At 45.3% G+C, this 12,286-nt stretch overlaps 1 protein-coding gene across 9 annotated transcripts in view; it reads left to right on the forward strand.

Moving 5' to 3' along the window:
• Positions 1-10,297, forward strand: part of LOC132447796 (uncharacterized) — a 37,635-nt gene extending 27,338 nt beyond the window's left edge. Inside the window, exons 4-7 of one of the 9 annotated variants that reach the window (XM_060038773.1) lie at positions 5,664-6,026; positions 6,124-6,165; positions 9,290-9,580; positions 9,671-10,297. In XM_060038773.1, the coding sequence (XP_059894756.1) occupies positions 5,664-6,026; positions 6,124-6,165; positions 9,290-9,580; positions 9,671-9,990 (1,016 nt within the window). In that variant the 3' untranslated portion in view covers positions 9,991-10,297. Of the gene's footprint in view, positions 1-364; positions 866-1,515; positions 2,588-2,676; positions 2,959-5,663; positions 6,027-6,123; positions 6,166-9,289; positions 9,581-9,670 lie in introns of those variants that run through there. The other 8 variants (XR_009523208.1, XM_060038774.1, XR_009523207.1 and 5 more) reach the window with 8 other exon arrangements.
• Positions 10,298-12,286: the final 1,989 nt, after the last annotated feature.

The following is a 12,286-nucleotide window of genomic DNA, read 5'->3' on the forward strand; positions in this document are numbered from 1 at the left end:
GGACAGGCACGCGACAGAAATGGCCGAAAGCGGATTCCGGATTTCATGATGAACCCCTTAAGAGCAGAATTTAACCGTTAAAAATAGCAGAATCAACCCGTTAAAAAAGCATTAGAATCCGAATCAACTGACAGCAGCACACGCACTGATAACGTAAAGGTAGACGAGGACCAGGTGACGAGGAGGCTCTAGGGCAAACTGCACCCAAGTAAATGTGTATCAAGCTCAGGTTTTCAAGCTAACGTTTATCTGGGACGAGGAGAAGCTGAGATATTGTATATTCACGACATGATGAAAAGTTTAATCAGGCTAAACCCCGGCCCGAGCGCAAGAACACTCGGGAGTATCAACTTCAGGTAAGACCACTTTTGAAATGCACATTAGCCTACTAGTAGCTGTTGGTTTGATGGTCATGCCCTTTCTTTGCCTTTGAATACGAACTATGTCGCTGGTCGATGCTCTTATGAAGATATTTAGTAAATCTGGCTGTCATAACTGGGTGTAACAGGGAGAGCGTTCACCGACTGGGTGACCGACTCTTCCTCCGCCCCGCCTACTCTCAGTGGGAGATTGGCAGCGGTGCTGAATAAATAGGGCACAGGTTTCACGGGAGGCTCGCCTGTCTTGCTGGGACCACTCGTGGGGATTTCTTGTCTCTTGTCCCTCCTGCACCGTGTTGCAGAACGTTACAGGTATGCGCTCTGATTCCTCTACTAACGCTGTTGGTTCTCTGAGTTGGAGAAGTTAGAATGTTCTGTTTATCTTCTAGCCACGGTGGCGTACTGCTCTTCCGGGATTGTAACACAGCCGTATACTTGTTGGCTCCTCAACATTGTGAGCGTGTACTTGTTGACCTCGCATTCAGGTAGGCTGTTGAAGCCTTTCGTTTGATCAGGATATGGATTAATTAGCCAGGTTGCTTAATGTAGAATTACGTTGCTGCGTTTATAGTTTTCGGACGCGGTGGTCCTCTGTCTGGGTCCTGGGTCTTCCGGCTCTCTATATCTCTCTCAGCTATACGGTCGGTGTTCTGTCCACTAGTCAATAATATAAATTAGTGTAATCTTATTGTAATGACTATGCACTCCTCTCAGGGTCTGTGGCGTTTCGTGGGGTTGCTGTTCTGTTCCCCTTGCCTGTGCGGCCCAATCTCCCAGCTGTCGTGAGCTTCTCTCCTCGTCTCCCCGGCCTGCTCGTCCAATCTCTGCTAGCTGTCAAGTTGGACTACTTGCTCGAGGCTTCTGCTCGGGGTGCCTGCGTGTGTATTTGAATGCTAGTGCATGTCGTGGTGTTTGGGTGCTTCTCGTTGTTTTGTCGTTTTGTTTGTATGTTTGTATGCTAGAATAAGCGTTGGTGGCTCTGTCGCTTGCTGGCTTCCTCCCCTGCTTGTGGCTCAATGTATCCCGCTCTAGTTGTGTACTTCCCTTTTTTTTTTTTTTTTACTTTTTTTAATTTAGTTTGGTTGAGTTTATATCTTGTGATTTGCAGTGAAAAGCATGTTTTGTTTTTGTACAGGGATTTATCACCCAGGAAGTAGGGCATTCGTCGGGGTAAGCAAGGTAGCTTGAATAGGAAGTCACCTTGCATACTTGTGGATCCATGAATTGCTATGCTCTGTGTATTTGAAGATGGACAAATAAATTATCTTTTGTATCAGATAAACCTTGCGTCTCTCCTCCATTCTTCAGACTATTAAGTATAACTTGGCTATTTAACATGTGGGTGTGTTGACAGTACGCGCTATATATGCACGTGGATTCGAGTTCCGAGTTCATCAAATATGCAGCTTGTTTTTTTAAGGCAACAATCATGGCAGAAAACAAGCACATCCAATGGAAAATTTTCAGCATAATTTATACGTATCTTTTTCATATTGCTGGGGATGACGTAACATGTTCGCATCGGCACATTTTGCGTGATCTCCCGCCCCAGTGTGTGTGTGTGTGTGTGTGTGTGTGTGTGTGTGTGTGTGTGTGTGTGTGTGTGTGTGTGTGTGTGTGTGTGTGTGTGTGTGTGTGTGTGTGTGTGTGTGTGTGTGTGTGTGTGTGTGTGTGTGTGTGTGTGTGTGTGTGTGTGTGTGTCGACTACGGTCTGAGAACAAAGGTGTAACAAAACAGTCCTTTGACTTAGTATAACCTGATGTATGCAAAAATAAGGCGATTGAAAAAAAAAAATGAGGCGATTAAATAACAAACGTGTAGAACAACAACATCAAAACAATGAGAAATCTCAAACAAAAGGGACGCATAAAAGTAACCCCAGCACCCTAGGCATGGGAACACATCTGTATACTGTCTGCTGCCATAGTGCGTTATGGTGTGTGCGCTATGTGCAACTTGTCGTCAGGTGGCAAGCCGCCCCTTCCCCCTGTTTAGTCCACTGTCTACCGCCGCCGGATTCAGAAAACTCGGCAGAAAACTCGGCAGAAAACTCGTGGCCACGCCCACAGCGCACTATATAAAAAGACACAGAGTCAAGAAGGAAAACAATTGACCGCGGGCTTTAGAGCTGTATCACTGAAAGATGTCAGTTGCGTGTCTCGCCCTCGGACTGCTGTGTGCTATTTGGACCTGCGTTGCTTTGACCTGTGAGTATAATGTTTTTGTAGAGGGCGTTCCCTGAGCCTCAATACAGCCTAGTTATTGAGACACTTGTTGCATCAATTGTGTTTTCTAGCAGGTGCTGACATCAACGAGGTGTTCACCAGAGAGGGAGAAGATGCCACCCTAACGTTTGCTCTGGATTCCCCGGTGGACCTGACAGATGAGGCGTTTGACTTGAAGAAAGGGAAGCAGGACGTGTTCTTCTATATACAGGGCAAGGACTACAACAACGGCCGGGAGGGACAAGACCCCCATTATGTGGGCAGGGTGCACCTTCTCCCAGGGTTGCTGCAGGCCGGTAACGCCTCTGTGGTCCTGTCCGGTGTGACCCAGGCGGACAGTGGAGTGTATACAATATGGGGGGGGGGGGGGAGAGACTGTGTACACAGAAGTTAATCATGTTTATTGAGTTTTTTCGATTTTTTAATTTAACTGAAAAGTAGTATGTTTGCCATATATTTCTCGTTTTGTTTCCATGTCAATGAGATTTGGTCATTCAAATAATAAAAAAGTTTTATTCAATCGTTGTCGGTTATTTTCATCTGAAAATTATACTTTGATTTCAGTCCATGGTTAAGGTTCCAGATGTTCAGTCTGCTCTCACGTCAATCATCACAGGTCCACAGCACCACGTTCGGTCCACCCACATTGTGTCAACAGGCACGCGACAGAAATGGCCGAAAGCGGATTCCGGATTTCATGAGGAACCCCTTAAGAGCAGAATTTAAAATAATTTAATCGTCTCCTGGTCCTCGTCTACCTTTACGTTATCAGTGCGTGTGCTGCTGTCAGTTGATTCGGATTCTAATGCTTTTTTAACGGGTTAATTCTGCTATTTTTAACGGTTAAATTCTGCTCTTAGGGGTTCATCGTGAAATCCGGAATCCGCTTTCGGCCATTTCCGTGTGTGTGCGTGTGCGCGTTGATTGAGAGTGTGCCGACTACGGTCTGAGAACAAAGGTGTAACAAAACAGTCCTTTGACTTAGTATAACCTGATGTATGCAAAAATAAGGCGATTGAAAAAAAAAAATGAGGCGATTAAATAACAAACGTGTAGAACAACAACATCAAAACAATGAGAAATCTCAAACAAAAGGGACGCATAAAAGTAACCCCAGCACCCTAGGCATGGGAACACATCTGTATACTGTCTGCTGCCATAGTGCGTTATGGTGTGTGCGCTATGTGCAACTTGTCGTCAGGTGGCAAGCCGCCCCTTCCTCCTGTTTAGTCCACTGTCTACCGCCGCCGGATTCAGAAAACTCGGCCGAAAACTCGGCAGAAAACTCGGCAGAAAACTCGTGGCCACGCCCACAGCGCACTATATAAAAAGACACAGAGTCAAGAAGGAAAACAATTGACCGCGGGCTTTAGAGCTGTATCACTGAAAGATGTCAGTTGCGTGTCTCGCCCTCGGACTGCTGTGTGCTATTTGGACCTGCGTTGCTTTGACCTGTGAGTATAATGTTTTTGTAGAGGGCGTTCCCTGAGCCTCAATACAGCCTAGTTATTGAGACACTTGTTGCATCAATTGTGTTTTCTAGCAGGTGCTGACATCAACGAGGTGTTCACCAGAGAGGGAGAAGATGCCACCCTAACGTTTGCTCTGGATTCCCCGGTGGACCTGACAGATGAGGCGTTTGACTTGAAGAAAGGGAAGCAGGACGTGTTCTTCTATATACAGGGCAAGGACTACAACAACGGCCGGGAGGGACAAGACCCCCATTATGTGGGCAGGGTGCACCTTCTCCCAGGGTTGCTGCAGGCCGGTAACGCCTCTGTGGTCCTGTCCGGTGTGACCCAGGTGGACAGTGGAGTGTATACAATATGGGGGGGGGGGGGGGGGGGGAGAGACTGTGTACACAGAAGTTAATCATGTTTATTGAGTTTTTTCGATTTTTTAATTTAACTGAAAAGTAGTATGTTTGCCATATATTTCTCGTTTTGTTTCCATGTCAATGAGATTTGGTCATTCAAATAATAAAAAAGTTTTATTCAATCGTTGTCGGTTATTTTCATCTGAAAATTATACTTTGATTTCAGTCCATGGTTAAGGTTCCAGATGTTCAGTCTGCTCTCACGTCAATCATCACAGGTCCACAGCACCACGTTCGGTCCACCCACATTGTGTCAACAGGCACGCGACAGAAATGGCCGAAAGCGGATTCCGGATTTCATGAGGAACCCCTTAAGAGCAGAATTTAAAATAATTTAATCGTCTCCTGGTCCTCGTCTACCTTTACGTTATCAGTGCGTGTGCTGCTGTCAGTTGATTCGGATTCTAATGCTTTTTTAACGGGTTAATTCTGCTATTTTTAACGGTTAAATTCTGCTCTTAGGGGTTCATCGTGAAATCCGGAATCCGCTTTCGGCCATTTCCGTGTGTGTGCGTGTGCGCGTTGATTGAGAGTGTGCCGACTACGGTCTGAGAACAAAGGTGTAACAAAACAGTCCTTTGACTTAGTATAACCTGATGTATGCAAAAATAAGGCGATTGAAAAAAAAAAATGAGGCGATTAAATAACAAACGTGTAGAACAACAACATCAAAACAATGAGAAATCTCAAACAAAAGGGACGCATAAAAGTAACCCCAGCACCCTAGGCATGGGAACACATCTGTATACTGTCTGCTGCCATAGTGCGTTATGGTGTGTGCGCTATGTGCAACTTGTCGTCAGGTGGCAAGCCGCCCCTTCCTCCTGTTTAGTCCACTGTCTACCGCCGCCGGATTCAGAAAACTCGGCCGAAAACTCGGCAGAAAACTCGGCAGAAAACTCGTGGCCACGCCCACAGCGCACTATATAAAAAGACACAGAGTCAAGAAGGAAAACAATTGACCGCGGGCTTTAGAGCTGTATCACTGAAAGATGTCAGTTGCGTGTCTCGCCCTCGGACTGCTGTGTGCTATTTGGACCTGCGTTGCTTTGACCTGTGAGTATAATGTTTTTGTAGAGGGCGTTCCCTGAGCCTCAATACAGCCTAGTTATTGAGACACTCGCGTTCCCTGAGCCTACAGCAGAGTATTGAGACACTTGTTGCATCAATTGTGTTTTCTAGCAGGTGCTGGCATCCCTGATGTGGTCACCAATCTGGGGGACACTGACACTGAGGTGTTCAGAAGAGAAGGAGAAGATGCCATCTTACCGTGTGGTCTGGGTTCCCCGGTGAACCTGAAGGATGAGGTGTTTGACTGGAAGAAGAAGCAGCAGGAGGTGTTCTTCTATGAAAAGGGCAAGCATTACAACAACGGCAAGCGTGGACAAGACCCCCAGTTCGTGGGCAGGGTGCACCTTCTCCCAGGGGGGCTGCAGGCCGGTAACGCCTCTGTGAACCTGACCAGTGTGACCCAGGCCGACGGCGGAGTGTATTCTTGCTACTTCCCACGTCGGAAACTGACGAGATGTATCCGGCTGACTGTAGGTGAGTGAATGGTTCCGGTTCGTTCAAGTCTCTCGCTCTCAGCTCTCACCTACAGCACCTTTATATAAAAAGGAAACAGACCTTTTTATCTTTTTAGAGCGCGTCCTCGATCACACTCGCCCAAAAATCAGGAATGCGGGTGAGTTAGATTTCTGCTGATTACCGCACCCCTCCCTCTGTGTACCATGAGGTCGAGGGCTGGGTCTAGGGGTAGGGTGTAGGGTTAGACTGAGGGGTAAGGGTCTAGGGGTAGGGTGTAGGGTTAGACTGAGGGGTAAGGGTCTAGGGGTAGGGTGTAGGGTTAGACTGAGGGGTAAGGGTCTAGGGGTAGGGCGTAGGGTTAGACTGAGGGGTAAGGGTCTAGGGGTAGGGTGTAGGGTTAGACTGAGGGGTGAGGGTCTAGGGGTAGAGTGTAGGGTTAGACTGAGGGGTAAGGGTCTAGGGGTAGGGTGTAGGGTTAGACTGAGGGGTAAGGGTCTAGGGGTAGGGTGTAGGGTTAGACTGAGGGGTAAGGGTCTAGGTGTAGGGTTAGACTGAGGGGTAAGGGTCTAGGTGTAGGGTTAGACTGAGGGGTAAGGGTCTAGGGGTAGGGTTAGACTGAGGGGTAAGGGTCTAGGGGTAGGGTGTAGGGTTAGACTGAGGGATAGGGGTCTAGGGATAGGGGTCTAGGGGTAGGGTTTAGGGATAGGGGTCTAGGGGTTAGGGTGTAGGGTTAGACTGAGGGATAGGGGTCTAGGGGTAGGGTGTAGGGTTAGGGGTCTAGGGGTAGGGGTCTAGGGGTAGGGTTAGGGGTCTAGGGGTAGGGTGTAGGGTTAGGGATAGGGGTCTAGGGGTAGGGTGTAGGGTTAGGGATAGGGGTCTAGGGGTAGGGTGTAGGATTAGGGATAGGGGTCTGGGGGTAGGGTGTAGGGGTAGACTGTGGGGCAGGGCCGGATTAACAATTTCCTGTGCCCTGGGTAACCAGACTGGAGGGCCCCAACCCCTAAACCCTGCCCCAATCAACAAACGCAAAGTTGCTATAATTAAGAGCATATAGCCTATACTTCTATTCTATCAGGCTTCTGCATGGCTCAGTGGAGATGTATGTATAATAGCCTCAGCATAAAGTGCATTCAAGAGACAAAACGGATGCACAAATGTTTAACATAACTTTTTACACTGAATCTTTCACAGAACTTGGTGGCTACAGTGTAATTATTAAATGTTCCAATACGTAGCCAATCAATTATCTTCTGACTGCATCAGTAATATAAAGAAGACAGCTATGGAAGCCTTAATTTTAAAACCAGAGATTATTTTTTGAATGCTAAAATGTGTAATTATCACCAGCCATGGCCCATGAAGCAGGCAATTTGTGTGTATTGAGTAAGAGTAAACCATTGGCTACACTTTTGCATGTAGTTCAAAGTCAAGATCATGTTTATTGTTTTACAATTCAACATTTCATGACAACTAACAACTGGCCTTCTTTCAAGACTGAACTCATGAATACATAAACTATTGAATTATTAGGCCTAATGGCCTATCTTTGCTTTTAAAGGTGAGCCTAACGACACACTGGCATTCCATACTATATGTGAATAACTCATACACAGCATTTCATATCAGGCCTAATACATGTCTATTGTCTATTTATTAAGTCTTATATATTTTCCTTTTGTTTGGCGACCCTGTTGTAGCTTAAAGGGGCCCCTTATGCTTTACCGTTTTTTCCTTCTCCTATTGCGCTTTACATACGTTTTTGTCTATGTAAATGGTTGGCAAAGCAACTTTACCTCAAAGTGGCCACAAAAGGGAATAAATGAATACCGCAAATCAGTTACTGCGCTGCCTAGAAACGGCTCCGTTTCTCATTTGCGGTACATTTACTCCCCCTTGTGGCAATTTTGTGGTATTGTAGCTTTGCCAACCATACATACACACAAAAATATGTAAAGCGCAATAGGAGAAGGAAAAAACGGAAAAGTATAATAGGGCCCCTTTAAATCCATGTACAACATCTGACATTAACACACATCCATTAGGCCTAATTATTTGATTATTTTCTCTTCTTTTAACAGGTGATCTTGACACACTAGCCTTCTTGACTTTACGTAAACCCATGCTCAGCATCTCACATTAACACTATGAATTCTTATTATCTTTTCTGTTTTAACAGGTGAGCCTAATTAACTGGCTTTCTTGACTTTAATATAGGCCTACATTCATACCACAACTAATAACCCTTATTATCTTCCCTAAGACACTGGCCTTCTTGACTTCAATTGTGTAAAATGAAACAAAACCTTCAATGCTATCAAAGATTCAAGTAATTTCTAATAGCAGATTTCTCAGTGGCCTTCCCTCTAGACTTTAAATATGCAAACTGGTGCACAATAATTCTATCATCAAAATCCAAACCATCAACAACTTCATGTTCTATGGCCAGCAAAGAAAGTACAGAGTCTTGTCTCTGACATTCACTGCTTTTCCCCACTCTCCTCCAGCGTGTCAAGTCACGTGACTCTCGCCCTCGCTCACTGTGTCCGCGTAGAGCCAGAGAATGTCTAATATGGTAGAGCCGACGGCAGGCGGCATTTTTCCAGGCTGCTACAAACGCTCTTTTTGACTTGATGTAACGTAATACTTTGATCGAACTGGTTGCAAAGAAGTGCATACAGGACCAGTTGCCCTACAGCTTTCACTGTTTTCTTGCAGCATTTCTCAGAGACGCGCCCCCTTTTTGTCTGGTGTGTTCCTGAATACTCGGACGCCAGCCTTCCACGTTTGTCATCACTTCCGGTCTCGGAGTATTCATAGCGTCCCTGTTCGTCTTTGTGATAGTGGCATGAAATTGGCTAGTCGTTGTTTATTGTTAGTTACATTAGCCTCTTTAGCAAACCAGCCCGAAAACCAACAACGCAACTTCACATTGGATTGCACGCACAGCAAGACTATGCTGTGTATTAATTGGTGTCCGGAATAAAGTAGCAATGTACTCAAATCTGTAAGAGCATTTAAAATCGACATTAAAATGACCTATGTGGTACAAATACAAAAAAACAACTCTTCACGGGCGCAGCCATTTTGTTGAGAGCGTCATCACTGACGCCATGACTCCCAGAAGGCTGGTGTCCGAGGCATCTGTATCACACCATTACTGTACCGACGTTGATATATTGTTTATCTTTCTTCTAACAAATGTACTTACTGTATGTCGCTTTGGATAAAAGCGTCTGCTCAACGCCCTGAATGTAAACGACTTAACGCCCTCCTGCCCACAGCGGTGGAGCCTCGGTTGAGGCTGGAGGTGGTCGAGGCTCCCCCGTCCTCCGGCTCGGTGCGGCTGTCCTGCGTCTCCAGAGGAGGCCAGCCCCAGCCCAGCGGTCTGGAGTGGCAGACCCCCAACGGAACTGTGATCCCTGCAGAAGAAGCACCGCCGGCCGCCTCCTCAGACGGCGACGGCCGCTACTCCATCAGTCAGACGGTGGAGGTGACCGAGCCAGGCAGCTACACCTGTGTGGCCCGGCAGCAAGGCGTCCACCCTGCGGTCAGAGACACCATCCGAGTGTTTGGTGAGTGTTTCCAGTCAGCTGTTTTGATGGGACTGTTGAATCAGAATCAGAATCATACTGAGAATAACACTCCTCTCTCCTTTGGTTCAGTCAATTGGCAGTCGTTGACCGGCGATCGTGGAGAGGTCTTCTGGAATGGTACCCGGAACGCCCTTTGTGTTTTGACTATTCTCTCTATTATGTTATCATTTGGAGCTAAAATGTACAAATGTTGTGCCAAAAAGAAAAACAGTAAGGAAGGTATAGTGCAAAATACAACCAACAAAGGGCCTCCGAGGGAATTCCCTGTGTTGCTCATGACACCTCCTGATAGCGCTCTGGCAGGTGCCCCTAACCTTCTGATTGAGATCAGAGCCGGTCCTAGGGTGACCCCTGAGGAAGTTATCTCTCTGGAGTCAATAAGTGGATGACAATAAATTTTGCGAATGACAATACATTTTCTCATTCTGATTGCTGTAGTAGTTGCCAATGGTTGGCTGTTACTTACTACAGGTGATTATTTGCTGATAATTTTGCATTATAGCGAATCGGGATGCAATTAATAGTTTGAAATATTCACCAAAAATCAAAAATCTTTTTATTCGGATTGCTGTAGTAGACCCATATGAATATATTAATATAATTAATTTTGAGGCCCTCGTGTTGGTTTAGCTGGTATGACAGCTTTGCAGACATAACTTATGTTTTGTATTTGAATAAATTATAATTCAACAAATACTTGTTGGTTTTATACATTTTCTTAATAGGCCTGCATTTTCCATTTTGTGCAAGTATGTTTTGCTATTGAGCAAGTGTGTTTTGCTATTGGGCAAGTAAAACATAACGGCCACTTGCCCTTTTTGGCAAGCTTAATGTCAAGGCCTGAATATGAGGCATCGCGAAATGTAGGGAATATTTAAGGCATGTACACGCTGTACCTCTACATCATAATATTGATTCAAACAGTGGTGTAATTGTCAAATGCATTTTACTTTATCAATTTATGCAGTTGCCTATGAGTTAATTTTTTTTCTGAACAAAAAACATCAGAATTTCATTGCTGACTAATTTTAAGTCACATTTCGTATAGATCGAACTCGGATTCTAAGACAAGTGCAGGTTGGTCTCAGCTTTTCACAGCGATTCACAAAATCACAAATCCAGGGGTTTTGTTCAGCTTGACTTTACATTTGAAACTACTAGATTGCTGAGTCGAACATCATCCACGGTAGATTTAAGGTAGGTCTTGGCCAGTTTGAGTGTGGAAATGCTTCGTTCACAGGTAGCTGTACTCACAGGTATGGTAATGGTTCCTTTGCATAAACCTCTTTGAATGGCTCAATGATCTTTGAGTTCTGCAATATCAGAGGGCATCTGTTTATCAGATGTGGACATAAGAGCCAGACATAAATGTATAAAGTCTCTGAAAAAAATGCAAATGCGACAAGGGTGACCAATGGGGTGGCCGGGATTCAGTCTAGGGTGGCCCAAAAACACAGTGACGGAGCCACTGTGTGTGTTTTATTACTTTTTCCCGCGTGTAGCTTTCAGACATTTGTAGGGCCGCCCCCATGAAATGACCACGTACCCGAGGTGGCCAATCCCATTTCATGGGGGCGGCGGCCGTTCTTACAAATATGGGGACATCTGAGCCAAGTAAGACACATCCATGGGCACGGGAACCGCAAGGCGGACTGGGGCATTGTCGGTGTCAGACGTAGTCTACGAGGTGAGTATTGTGTTCACACATCATTCTCTGAAAGATTAAACTAGTTTCTCGATTTTGACAGCGATTGGATACCAAGCCAACATGATTGACTGCCTATGTAATAGATTGATTTTTTTTTTATAAGAAATCTATTATATACTTGCCTGCCAGAAAAGATTACATCTCTGATGGACTCGTTAATCCATTTCGATTAGCCTACCTTTGATTGGTTAGCTTTGCCTACCCAGTCCTGAACGGGAAGCTATCGGCCACGATGCTTCATTCTTGTCGAAGCCACGACGGAGAGAGCGCCGTGTCGAGTTTTTTTTTTAATGAGTGGAATGACTACAACCGTAAAATATTTAATTTCAGTTTACTTAATAACTGAGAAAATATTAATGTAAAAGAGACAACCAGACTGCGAAGTTGGTAGGCTATTTGAATGCGAAGAAATATATTTACTGCGTTTAATACTTTTATTTTGAAGAACATTATAGGCCTACCTAGGTAAATACTTTGGAAATAGTAATTCATTCTTGTTGAAGCCACGACAGAGAGCACCGTGTCGAGCGTGATTTTTTACTTCTCCCCTTTTCAGGGTGTTACACACCTTTACCCTAGCCTTTGAGATTGAAATAATACTATTCGTAATGAGTTCACTGTAGTGTTTTCTGTCCAGCCTTAGGTTTGATGGAAGGGATTGTGGATTCCAATTTGGTGATCCCCAAGTGTTACAGGAGTTCAAATACCTTCTGCCACCTACAGTTTGTGGGGAGATGATAATCTCCAAGCATATTTTGCCAATTTGGAGAGACAGAGCCAGCTTGCTCCACCCATCAACTGACCAGCTGCTGTTGACAATTACATAACACTTAAGGTGATGGCTGGTGATGGCTTCAGAATATAACCTATTCTTTCTTCAAATCATTAGGCCTACCACCAATGGCCCCGTATCCCTCCGCCACCCAGAACAGAAAGTTGAATACAATGGGAGGGGCTACTGATCACTGCGGCAACCA

This window comes from Gadus macrocephalus, chromosome 19 (genome assembly GCF_031168955.1).
Source record: "Gadus macrocephalus chromosome 19, ASM3116895v1".
In the NCBI taxonomy this organism is placed as follows: Eukaryota; Metazoa; Chordata; class Actinopteri; order Gadiformes; family Gadidae; genus Gadus; species Gadus macrocephalus.